The following is a 12,125-nucleotide window of genomic DNA, read 5'->3' on the forward strand; positions in this document are numbered from 1 at the left end:
GGTTTAGCTAATGGATTGCAGTGAGAGGGATCGAAGTTTGGTCGTGGGGCCCAATGTGCTCGATGAGGAGAGTGCTAATAGTTCGACCACGCACGAGGCAGTTGGAAGCGATGTTTCGAAAACAGGCCATGTTTCGGTTAGGGCAGATTGATATGGAGACGAGGGTAAGACGAAGAAGAGAAGAGATTGATCTACCCACTAACGAGTACATACTGAATATAATGGATAATTACCATTCGAAGAAGCGCTTTAACTACAGAATGATGTTGTTTTGACAGTCTGAATGAAGTACACTGACACCTGTTTTCAGAGACGCTTTGCCTCACGCACAAATTGAGATCGACGGCAACGCCAGTTTCCTAACTTCTCTCCCATCTTTCCACCTCCTCCGCGATTTTCTATCTTGCTGAAAAGCTTCCAGGAGGACTGTAAGTCGGACCTTCAAAAAGCAAACAAGACTCTAACCCGAGCCACTGATCGCTCCTTCCCACTTGACTCAAAGACCCCTCCTCTTCAACCTCACAACCAACCCCTTCGAATCCCTCCTAGGCGCCGGATCAAAAAAGTCATGCGCCATGTCAATATCCTCCCTCGTCACCCCGATCATCTCAACCTCATATCGTCGGAACACCGTCGCCAACACCAGATACAACTCCGCATACGCAAGGTGCATGCCCAAACACATCCGTGACCCTTTACTAAACGGCACGAAATGCCTTCCCATAATCTTCCCCCTCGTCTCGGCATCCATCTCGAGCCAGCGCTCCGGCCGAAATGCCCGCGGGGAAGGGAAAACGGCCGGGTTATCGTGCATGAATATCGACGTCATTCCCACGGGCGTTCCGGCAGGGATTGTCTTTCCACAGCATTGCAGCGGCTCTTCAGCGATTAGTTGCAGGCGGTGCGTTACACCGTAGGCGAGCCGGAGACCCTCGTTTATGCAGGCTGTTAGGTATGGGAGGCGTTCCAAGTGAATTGTTGGGTCCGGCATAGTGAGCGGGTCAGTGGTGGAAAGGGCGGCGTCGAGTTCCGTGCGCAGGGCGTGCAGAATCTCTGGATTATCCAGCACGTGGAAGACGATCGTTTTCAGCGCGTTTCCGGTCGTGAGCGTTCCGGCTCCGATGAGCGTTTGGCCTTCTCCTTTGAGTCGTGTTACGGTCTTTTCGGCTGGTGGGAGGTCGCCGGCCAGCAGGGTGTCGAAGACTGTCAGTGGATGTGAGGAATGATCGACTTGCTTTCTGTCTGCTAGTGGCTGGATTTGGCGGCTCATTCTCTGCTATGTGTCAGTGATAGGTCCGAAAGTCTGCAGGGACACATACATCCTGTATCTCATAAAGGAGGGCGACACCAGGGGCGATGAGCCGAACTATCTGCTGAGGGAAACGTCGAAAGACCGGCACAATCCAAGGACACTGTTTCACTAGGTGACTGAGCTCAGATGGCGCCGCCACCATCTCGACCCAGCCTGCAGCAAAGTCCGGAGTGTGCACGAGGTCAAGCGTACGGCCAAAGCAGTACTCGGTGATGACATCCGCGGCAAACACGGTGAAAGCTAGACCCAGGTCAAAAACACGTACGGTCGAACACATCTCATCCAATCTATGGCATAGCTGCTGCAGCCGATCTTGAATTCGAGGCGTCATGCGCTGGATTGCGGTCCGAGAGAAGAGAGGGTTCAGAGCAGCTCGTCGAACGCGATGATGATCGTGCGCGACGGTCGAGAAAGCCGACGTATTGTTGCCAAACATCCTTGCTGCCCATGGCCACTTGTGTCGCCGGCGAGTCGGTCCTGTATACAGCACAGGATAGAACTCGGGATCTTGCACGTGGAGCTCGAAGGGGTTTACGCGGACGACAGGACCTAGGCTTATTAGCTGGGAGTCTCAACAGCGACAAGCAGGGGGCTTAGAACCGTATCGCTGATGCATCTTGTCAATCTGCCGAAAGTACTGGCCACGCTGAATTACATCGTAGTAGAACTCATACCAAAAGGTGACAGCAGCCAGCTTGGGGCCTGGGAAGCGTGCAATGGGACTGAATACCAGTCTATGAATACAGAGACCCAAGAAATAGGTGAGGGTAAGCCCTAACAGGACAACCCATATTGGAAGCCCAATGCTGGCTAACATGATGTTCGTTCAGTACATGCGCGATGGGGTGGGAAGACGTTCGAACGTTACATTATAACCAGCGCCTGCTGACACAAATGCATGACCGCTATTTAACTACCTCAAAGACGCGGTGAGAGACACTAACTCTAACGGAGAATGCCCCGTCTGCATGAAGCTAAGATGACCTCACAGGCCCTGGACGTAAGGGGAATCTTACCCCCTTCGAAGAACCACCCTACATACATCAACAATTGCACAGTTGCATTACGATGCCACGTTCCATTGATCATTCTAATTCCTACTTACATCATTGCCTGCATCATTGTCTCCACATTCCTGGTCAGACTTTCTGCAAAACTCGAGGCTACTGATTCCGACACCACACCTTCTGTGTACTCGATCGAGCATCCAAGTACCTGTGACCCCCGCACATTCACCGCAAAGACGAGGTCATAGTCCCACGGATCATCAAATGACCTTAGGCTCCACCGTACGCCCCCGGCAGTCATGTCTAGACTTTCTGTGCCACTATTTCGAATGTTGACGAGCGTTGCAAGTCCTTGCGTTGCGGTCGACTTGCTTGGAAGACAATTTTCAGACTCCGAAACACGTGTACGCTGCGCGTGAATCTGTCGGGCCAGTTCTACAACAGGCGTATCGGGTGCAACGGCAATTTCACATGCTGGTAGTCGGATGAAGAGACCCACGGCCGACTCAATGCCGGCTATGTCAACGGACCTGTCCGAGAGCACGTAATCAAATGAAACAAATTGATTACCGAGCTGCCGTGATAGGACGATTGCCCAGGCTGTCATAAAGAAGCTTGAGACGGTGATTTCGTTCGCCATGCAAGTCTCCAGAATGGACGTTCCAGGCTGTGGAAGTTCGAACGGAAGAGCAGCCACGGCACCCGAAGGAGCTAGTGATTTTGTGGTGACTGAGGAGTCGCTTGCTTCTGACTGAACATGATTGAGATATTCCCAGTACGATGGAGCCTCAAATGACCGCTGATGTATTGTTCCCTCGTAAGCATCCGCAAGGTGCTGCAGGACAATTGACCGAGAGGCAGCGTCAATGATTGCGTGACTGAATTCGAACTGGCACTCAACCGCCCCATCGCTCATTTCAAGAAGTACCATACGGTGGGGCGGAGTCAGGCTTTCAGTGTCTTTGCATAGTGACCGGCTGGTGGTTTTATCCGAAGCCTGGAGACGCGCAACGGATGGATTGACATTGCGCAAGACGACAGCAATGAATTTGTGCAAGTCATTGCTATACGTATAGACTGTCCGCAGTGTTGAATGGTGGCTCACCACTTCTCTCCATGCAAGCATCAGACGCTCAGTATCCACTGCAGATGAGGACTTTGCGGCCTTTTCCAAAACCCAAGTACCGCGCACACGGTAGTACCACGGTTCCAAGGCCTGCCGCTGGAGCATATGCTGCTGGATTGGTGATGCCGGATATATCATCTCAACATCTTGGTTCATGTCCATGCCCTGCTCCTCCAACCGTCGGGAAATATCGGCTGGGCAGGAGTGGAGCTGTGATAGCGGCACCATGGCATGATTCTCATTGACTGCCAGAGCCAAGAGCTGTTGATGACCATGCAGAAGCTCGTGGATGCGGGATTGGTGTGCAAGGTGCCCTGGAAAACTGTATGAGACGACTAGCTCCTGATTCGGTTGCTCGATCGTCGCCACGATGTCAAAGAGGGAAAACCGCGGACAGTCAGGATGGCCAATCTCAGCAGTACGCACGGTGCTTCCAAAAAGACCATGATCTGGTGCCCGCTGAACGACGTTGCCTGCATAGTTGAATACGACCTCCATTTGCTGATGGCGGGAGTCATGGGCAAAAGCCTCTTTGCCGCGAGCAGAGAGCCAGCGACATGCCCAGTAAGCGTGACCATTGGCGGGCGTGGCTTGTCGGCGTTCGCCTACTGTTCGTATAGCTTCCTCGAGCTTGTGTAAGGTGGACTTGGGCAGGTGTACTGGATATGCAGCTGTGAACCAGCCTACTGTGCGCGATACATCGAGTGAAGCATTCCAAGGCTCTCGGCCATGATTCTCGATGAATATACTTGGGGTTTCGCGCTCTGGGAAGATACGTCTGAACGCCATAGCGAAGGCACCGATCATGGCATCAGTCGGATGCAATGATGGCATATTGTTGAACTTGTTCAGAAGCTGAGCAGTCTGATTAGATGATAGGCGGAACTCTTGTTGCACGACCCCTGCGTACGTGTTGGCCAAAGATGGAGTATCCGATGGCTGCCAAAAGTCCAGGCCAAGCGGGCCGGGCTGATGGGGAAGGACGGCGTCAGGAAGAAGAGACGATGCGTACTTGACCTGCTCTCGACACCATTGTCGAAAAGTCAAAGTGGGCTTCGTGACCGGCTGCAGAGCGGTTTTTATCTGAGCTGCAAGTAGGGCATCATGCAGATCATGCAGTATGACCCTCCACGACACAAAGTCCACCACTAGATGGTGGGCACACAGAATCAGGTTTTGGGGTCCGTTATCGGAAGTTCCCAGATGCGCATGGAACAGGGGCCCTTGCTCAATGCTCATTGGCGCGGTACAAAAGTCGTCAAGAGGCTCTGGGCGTGTGGTGTAGAAGCCATACAAGGACACTTCGGTGGTCTTGTCCGAAGGTATATACTGCACCCATGTTCCCTCTTTCAAAGCAAACCGTACAGCAAGGATTCGGTGCTGATGGACCAGATAATCCAATGCAATGCGCAGATGATCAGGGTGAATGGGCTGCGTGATTTCAACCGACACACGTTGTTGCAGGCCCAAGCTTGGATCCTGAATCTTCTCGAAGTACATCTGCTGCACGGGAGAGAGCGCAAAGGGCTCATCTGTATCTTCTTCGAAGGTAGAAGGACCGACTGACTGAGTAGATGAGGCTGCTTTTAGACCGATCTCGTGCAAGCTCTGGGTGCTCAGGAGATCATGAATATTGACCACTATCCCCGCACTGTGGGCCAAGGTCCGAGCTTCCATTGCCATGATCGAGTCTCCACCATTTCGAATGAAGGATTGATTGAGGTGGAGATGGCGAGGCTCCAGCTTGAGCACCTTGCTCCAGACAGCGACTAAACTGTCCGAATCATCCGCTAGAACGCGCTCAGGCGTGCGATCCAGCGTGCTATGGAAGATTCGATTATAGGTGTCGGTTCCAATATCCTCCAGCCAGGCTCGTACCTGCTTGCGGTCTACCTTTCCTGAAGTCGTCTGTGGCAAGTACGGCAAAGTTATCCACTTCGAAGGCACCATTGCTGGTGTCAAAACGCCAGACACATGATCAAGAAGTGGCTTGAGGGACTCATAATCGAGAGCTTTTGCTTGCGCGAACAAATCGACCGGCTGTTTGGCTTCACTGTCAGAGCTTTCTGCACATATGATTGCCACCAGTCGTTCGGCGCAGGGCCCTGATCGAGGATACTCGACGGCAGCGCTATGGACGGAGTCGCATTGAATAATGGCGTGCTCAACCTCTGCAACGTTGATACGTTGTCCCCGAATTTTGACCTCCAAGTCCTTCCTACCATGATAAGAAATGGTCCCGGTTGCGTCCATGCTGGCTAGGTCACCGGTTTTGTACACCCTTTCTCCGGTGGCCAACCGAACAAAAGACGCTTCTGTCCTGGCTGGATCACGAAAGTATCCGCGAGCGAGAATTGGCCCTGCGATCAAGAGCTCCCCAATCTCGCCGGGGGCCAGTCTCTTTGATAGATTGTCAGGATCGACGACCCAGCACTTTCCTCCGACTGCTTGCCCAAGGACATGTCCGGTACCCCGAAGGCCAGTCCTGTTGCTGATGACGCATGCAACGCTGGCCTCTGTTGGTCCATATACATTGAAAAGAGTCACTCGGTTGGACCATTTGTCGTTCACGTCCTCTGTAAGGACCTCGCCACCGGTCTGAAGCGTGCGCAGAGAGGGAACGTCGTCGGGGTTCAAAGTTCGAGCCGACGTGGGCGTCAGCAAAGCTGCGGTGACCCGCTTCGCCTCCATGAATTCGGCAATCATAAAACGATCGTTCTCCGATGGCACGCATACACACCCTCCGTGGATCCATGTTGTTAGAATCTCATCCACACTGACGTCAAATGTATGTGGTGCGTATTGCAGAACACGCGAGTCCGGACCCAGCCCTAGAACAGTACCCCGCATCATAGCGCTGGTCGCTAACGCCGAATGTTCCACAACCACTCCTTTTGGCTTTCCAGTAGATCCAGATGTGAAAATCATGTATGCTGCGTTGCTGGGGGTGACTGGAGCCGTGAGCTGTTCTTCCGGTTGAGTGTCAAAGTCCATGTCGTCAATGGTAAGCACATTCGAGCATTCCAAGGCATGTGCTCTGGCGGAAAGCGAAGAAACTGTGACGAGTGCGCACGGCTCGATATCTTCAATCAACTGGCGCAGTCTGTTGTCGGGATGACTCGGGTCTAGTGGAACGAATGCTGCCCCCGCCTTTAGTGTTGCAAGCACAGATACAGAGTACCATCGCGACTTGGGCATCAGTATGGCCACCCGTTGCTCCGCACAGGCTCCTAGAGAGTTAAGTTGGTGACCCAACTTTGAGGAAAGCGCTGACAAATCGGCGAAGGAAAGGGAGCCATCATGTGCGCATACAGCTTCTTGCTGTGGCCGAACTATGACTTGCTCTTCCACAAGGTCATGGATGCAGCGATCGATCTTGGGACAATCCGAAGCCTGATCCACCTCCACGGAGTCTTGAACCTCTTCAAGTGCGTCTGCTGGGGGAGAAGGCGGCAAAGCTGCTGCTAGTGACTTGAACACAGCTTCCAAATCTTGCTGAAAGAGCTCGACTAGCTCATTCGCTTGGACTGGCGATACCGCACTGGACCTGTACCAAAGTTCCAGATGCCATTGGCAATCGTGATGAATCACCTCGAGGCCAATGTTGCTCTGTCATAGAATCAGAGCGCCGTATCTCTTTCTTTGCTTAGCCGACTTACCTGGCTTGATAAAAGGCTGGAAGACTTGGACTGCACCTGCAGATTCGAAATCTTCTCGTTGCTACAAGGGTTGATATAGACTATAGAAGTCTCGTTTAACACGAGACTTTCAAGTGTCGTACCTGGTGACGCCGGGGGCGTGATGGGCGTGATGGGCGTGATCGGGGGGCTTCCAGAGGACAGCCTCACTTGAATCAGGGTGATTGAGTCACCGACATGCTCAATATTGAAGCTGAGAGACCTTGTGGCGTTCAATATTCGGGACAACGTCGTCGCCCATGCTTCTCGAACAACGGCCAGACCGATAAACGCGGGAAGCCGTGCGCACGAGTTGAGTTGAGGCTTTTTATCCGAGACATGGATTGACCGGAACGCGTCTGCGTCCAAAGTTGATGCTTCTTGCAGTTCTGCATTCGAGTTGAGTGTGATTGGGAACGCCATTGAAATGATTCTTGAAGCTCGCTGAAAGGCTATACAGATTGATGAACAAAGATGACCCATTAGCCTGGGTAGAGAGACTGGAAAGAACCTTCATTAGTTGATTACAGGTATGAAATCGCTACTCCACATTAAATACGCGTACAGGCAAGCAACCGAAGGTACCCAGGCATTAGAATGACGCCGTTGAGCGGTATGGATCCACGCCTCATTCCCATTGAGCTTACGGTGCCATCGAACTCAAAGGGGCTCTTGGTCAGGCATTTAGATGGCTTGTTCTCACCAACCATCCCGCAAACCGGCTCTTCCTCAGTCGAACAGCACAAAAGGGCGATTATTGGCTCGATGCATTGCATACGCACGAGGCCAGTGTGAAACTAAACTTGATCAGCACGAGGAGAGGATGAGCTAATCGCAACCTCAATCCGCAGATTTCTGACTCGTCGGGTTGTTTTGTCCGGGTCCTAGCATCGTGCGAGTAGTCATGTCCCTTGCATTGACACAGCCCAAACGGCGCCAGCCACCTCGTTCTCGGCCACACCCCGTCATGTCCTGAACACGTGATGACGACCTCGATGCAAGGGTTTACTCACCGTCTCGATGGCTATTGATTGCCGAGAGCCGGGTGACGTCGGTGGTGCAGGTCACTCGTGCTCGCCATACTACTTGCCAAGTACTTCCGCGGCCTGCACTCCTCGAGCTATTCGGAGCTGCTGCGCTCCGTGAAGCAGAGTATGAAATGGTACGGTCTACATTCCCTGACCTAAGAAAAGTGGGAAAGCTCTAATTTGGTATTCCAGGCCCGAGTAAGCGGCCTAAGAAACGTCAATCTATGAAGCTGAGCTGGGCGCAGTATCCACACAGCCCTAGCTTTTGGTCCCGACCTTCGAGAAAACTGCACTCACCGTCTATTCAAGCTAAGACACACACCGAAATACATCCTTGGCATAAGGTTTCCGGTCTGCTTCTCGTGTGATATTATATGCACGTGCACGAGTCAGGTCGGTGGGAGAAGAAAGTCGACGGTACTACCATACTACCACCAGACCATTGTCGTCATAGCGGCGCCGCATCACTAGTCCGTGCGCGCTGCTAGGGGCAACAATGTGGGATGTCACCCTGAAGTGTAAGCAGGATTCAAACAAGGTCGACTGGGGGACCAGACAGAAGCCCAACGGTTTTGATGAGGTCTGGGCTGAGCAAACTGGGTACCCAAGGCTGCTGAAGCCAAGTCACTCGGTTTCTGACGTATCTGAATAGCTTGGTAGGCCAGGCCGTTTTGTGGCAAGGTCAGGTTGTGCCCTGTTTATTGATTGTCTCTGACAAGTTGACATTACATTCGCCAGATGTCATACACAGCTAAGAGCTTGGAGATATCTCGTCTAGATTTCCTTTTGAGATCGATTGTTGACATTTGCTTTAATCCAACATGATAGCCCTCTTCAAAGAGTCAAAGACCATTCCCCTGAACAGTCGATTTGTACCCGAAGCCATAATACCAAGCGCCGTTCTCAATGAGCCTCAATATTCACGGCTATAGTTACCTGCTCACGATCGTCCTTCCTCTACAGTGCGGCGAATGAAGTCACACTCATGAAGCTAATCACATGGAAAAGAGGAGCGAGCAGCTGCCCGTTGCTTCCTATTCCATTCTAGGGAGGTACGCTCTAGTCAAGGTCGTGCCTTCCTAAATACTCAAATGTACAGGAGGAAAGAGCGACACAGCGTCCCGAGTCGTTCACTGGCCATTCCTTCCTCTATAGTTGAGTCTCTCTGGTCGCACCTTCCTCCTGTGTTGTTGGCACCGTGTATTCAGGAAGGAACGACCGTCACACGAATTCGTTCCTTCCTTTATTGGGTTGGTAAGGTGCACCTCTTGGTCGCTCTTTCCATATCTGCCAGAGAAACTTGAATGATGAAAACGGAAGGAGCCACCAGCGTACCTTCCTGTTTTGTGTTTGCAAGGAACTTTCTGGTGGTCGTCGTGCCTTCCTCATGCGTCTCTGGTTTGTGCAAGGACCTGCCCACCGGGTCCGTCTTTGCCGATATGTTTGGCGAGGATTGTAGATTACTGGACTTTAAAGTGTGATATCATCTTTAGTTTTGTCTATCACGTCGTGCACCGAGTCTATCCTCTATATATACCCAGATCTATACCTGTACCGTTATCACCAAAGTAGAAGAACCATTGGCCAATACCCGAGCGTCTCCCAATCCCATCCCCATCAATCCCCATGGGAGCCATCACAACATCCCCCCTCGAAGGATCACCCACGCCGACGCCCCCAGAACCACCAACCAAACCGCGACCTGCACCACCGTCATCACCGACGCAACCCACAGGATCGCCGCAGACTGCAACACACTCCCGATCCGAATCGTCGCAATCACAAACCCCGTGTTCGGAAACACCATGCTCCACCACGGCAGACTCATCGCTGGGACGCCCTCGCCGCCGAAAACCCGACACAGCGCGAGCATGCTGAGGATGCCGATGCACAGGCTGTGGAAGGCGAGGAACCAGAGGAAGATTGCGAACAGCGAGGCGAGGATGAGAGCGACTTGTGCGGTTGTTGGCGATACTGATTCGAGGGATTGCGACGAAGAAGCTCCAGAGGAAATCAACCAGTCCACAGGAACCTTCTGTACAGCGCCGTTCGCCATGCCTATCACCGCAAGCGCCGTGAAGCTCCACGGCCCAACCGCTATAAACAATTCCGGCCGCTCCCGCGCCTCGGGGAGTCCGTCCTTGTTCATCCGGTAGAAGTACTCGGCGTACACGAACAGCGACATGAGGAACCCGAAACCCTGCAGCGTGACCCCCGCGACGAGAATCGGGACCGCATGGTGCGCCGGTTGGTTTGCTGCGAGCACCGAGGCGATTGTCCCGGAGAGCATGGCGGGAAATGAAGGCAGGAGGCGCGGGATTGCAAAGGGCTGGGAGGCGGCCATGCGGCGGTGGTAGAGGTACCAGTTGTGGAGGATGGCTTGGAGGATGGCGACGGCGACGTAGATCCAGAAGACGACGCGCAGCGCGGTGGTGAGCCAGGGTCCGCAGGAGGATGTGCCGTAGCTGTTTGCGCCGAGGACGATTGTTGCGAGGGCGAGGGGCGCGGTTCCAAGAAAGTGCGTTTCGTTTGGATGCTGGAGGGATTCGCGCAGTGCTGGGCGGCGAGATGTGAAGCGGACGATCAGGCAGAGGGAGATGGTTACGAAGAGGACTAGGTTGAAGATGTAGATGATCTTCCCGATTGTTTCGAGACCCCTGAACTGATGCGGGGTGTTGTATAGCAGCACGGCGATGCCCCCTGTGGCCATGGATATCGAGTACCAGCCCCAGGTGACCTGGCTCAGCCGGTCGCGGATCGAGGTCTTCTTCTCCATGTCAATGATAACATGTTGTTCCACGGTGTGATGGCCGATGATCTTATAACGGTTGTTGGTTTGTTCCTGGACCCACCATTACTACATGATGATTTCATGCGGCCCAGTTCCTGCTCCACTACGCGATATCAAACCTGTCTGGACTCTGCCCCTCAGCCGGATCGTCACTGGGCTATGACAAGCTTTGCTCGTCTGCAACGGTTGGTTAGCCCTATGCGCAGATGGAGTTGCCTCGGATAGCGAAGAGCACTATCCAAGCCTCTGGCAACCACGATGATATGAACGCTTTCATTCTGTCAACTATATGCGTTGCGTTTAAAATGACCCAATGGGCTGCTGCATGTCTCAATTCCAAGATTGATTCTGTATCGGTGCCGGTCAGGGCGTTGACTTTGTCCAGTCCCGTTTACGCGCTCGCGAAATGGGAAAGATAGCATGATGAGGAAGCCGGCGTTGTGGATTATTATTGTTTTTGGTGTTTTTGCGATTAGCAAAGCTTGTATCTCGAGTTTCACATTATAAAGGATTGACATTGGTCCTGTCGTACGAGTGAATTCCACTGCGGGCTAGAGCCAGAAACATAGAATCCATCGGTAGTAGAATTATAGAACATGCGGGTATGAGCTACCACGCTTGTCACACGGTATGGAAGAAACAAGTCAATTACCACAGGGTGAATATAACCGAGTAAGGATGGCTAAAAAAGACACTCAAAAGTACTCTTGTTGCCGTCTTATTCGCCCGATCTGACTCTCATCGAGCACGCCTGGCCCGCTTGAAGGAGACGATGTATCGGGTCGATCCTGATATCGAATCCTGTAATGGGACTGAAAAGGAAGCCTGAGAGCGATCCGCAGAGCTTATCGAGCAGGCTTGGGAGTTGATCATTCGGTCAGGCTTACTGTGACCGGTTGGTCGAATCGATGCTGCGGCGGATCGAGGCAGTAATCGCTTCTGGGTGCTGGTATACTTAATGTTTGAGTCCCAGTTGGTTGACAAATAAGAGTGCAAACTGCTGCAGCGGAACTATATATATTTTTTTGGCCGTCGCTTGGAGACTTTTGACGTAGAACTGTATGTGGTTGTTCATGTAGAGGTCATCTTATCAAAATCATCTTATACCACCATGGTCTGGTGCTGGATACTAGGTACTATGGACCTTTCAAGCCATGCTAGATCTACTCTGTTGTCTTGCTCCT

The 12,125-nt window shown here is 52.6% G+C and overlaps 2 protein-coding genes across 2 annotated transcripts; both read right to left on the bottom strand.

Annotated features, from left to right (window-relative positions):
- Positions 1-496: 496 nt before the first annotated feature.
- Positions 497-7,545, bottom strand: BJX68DRAFT_265740 (uncharacterized protein; the record flags this gene model as incomplete). Its single annotated transcript, XM_071045311.1, has 5 exons — positions 497-1,273; positions 1,320-1,861; positions 1,913-2,046; positions 2,418-7,054; positions 7,105-7,545. 5 exons carry the CDS (start codon positions 7,543-7,545, stop codon positions 497-499), a joined length of 6,531 nt encoding a protein of 2,176 aa, XP_070900222.1.
- Positions 7,546-9,786: 2,241 nt separating this feature from the next.
- BJX68DRAFT_265741 (tellurite-resistance/dicarboxylate transporter family protein) lies at positions 9,787-10,926 on the bottom strand (the record flags this gene model as incomplete). Its single annotated transcript, XM_071045312.1, has 1 exon — positions 9,787-10,926. The coding sequence occupies one exon, from the start codon at positions 10,924-10,926 to the stop codon at positions 9,787-9,789; it is 1,140 nt and encodes a 379-aa protein (XP_070900223.1).
- Positions 10,927-12,125: the final 1,199 nt, after the last annotated feature.

The sequence above is a fragment of the Aspergillus pseudodeflectus genome (genome assembly GCF_044049435.1).
Source record: "Aspergillus pseudodeflectus strain CBS 756.74 chromosome Unknown BJX68scaffold_16, whole genome shotgun sequence".
NCBI lineage: Eukaryota > Fungi > Ascomycota > Eurotiomycetes > Eurotiales > Aspergillaceae > Aspergillus > Aspergillus pseudodeflectus.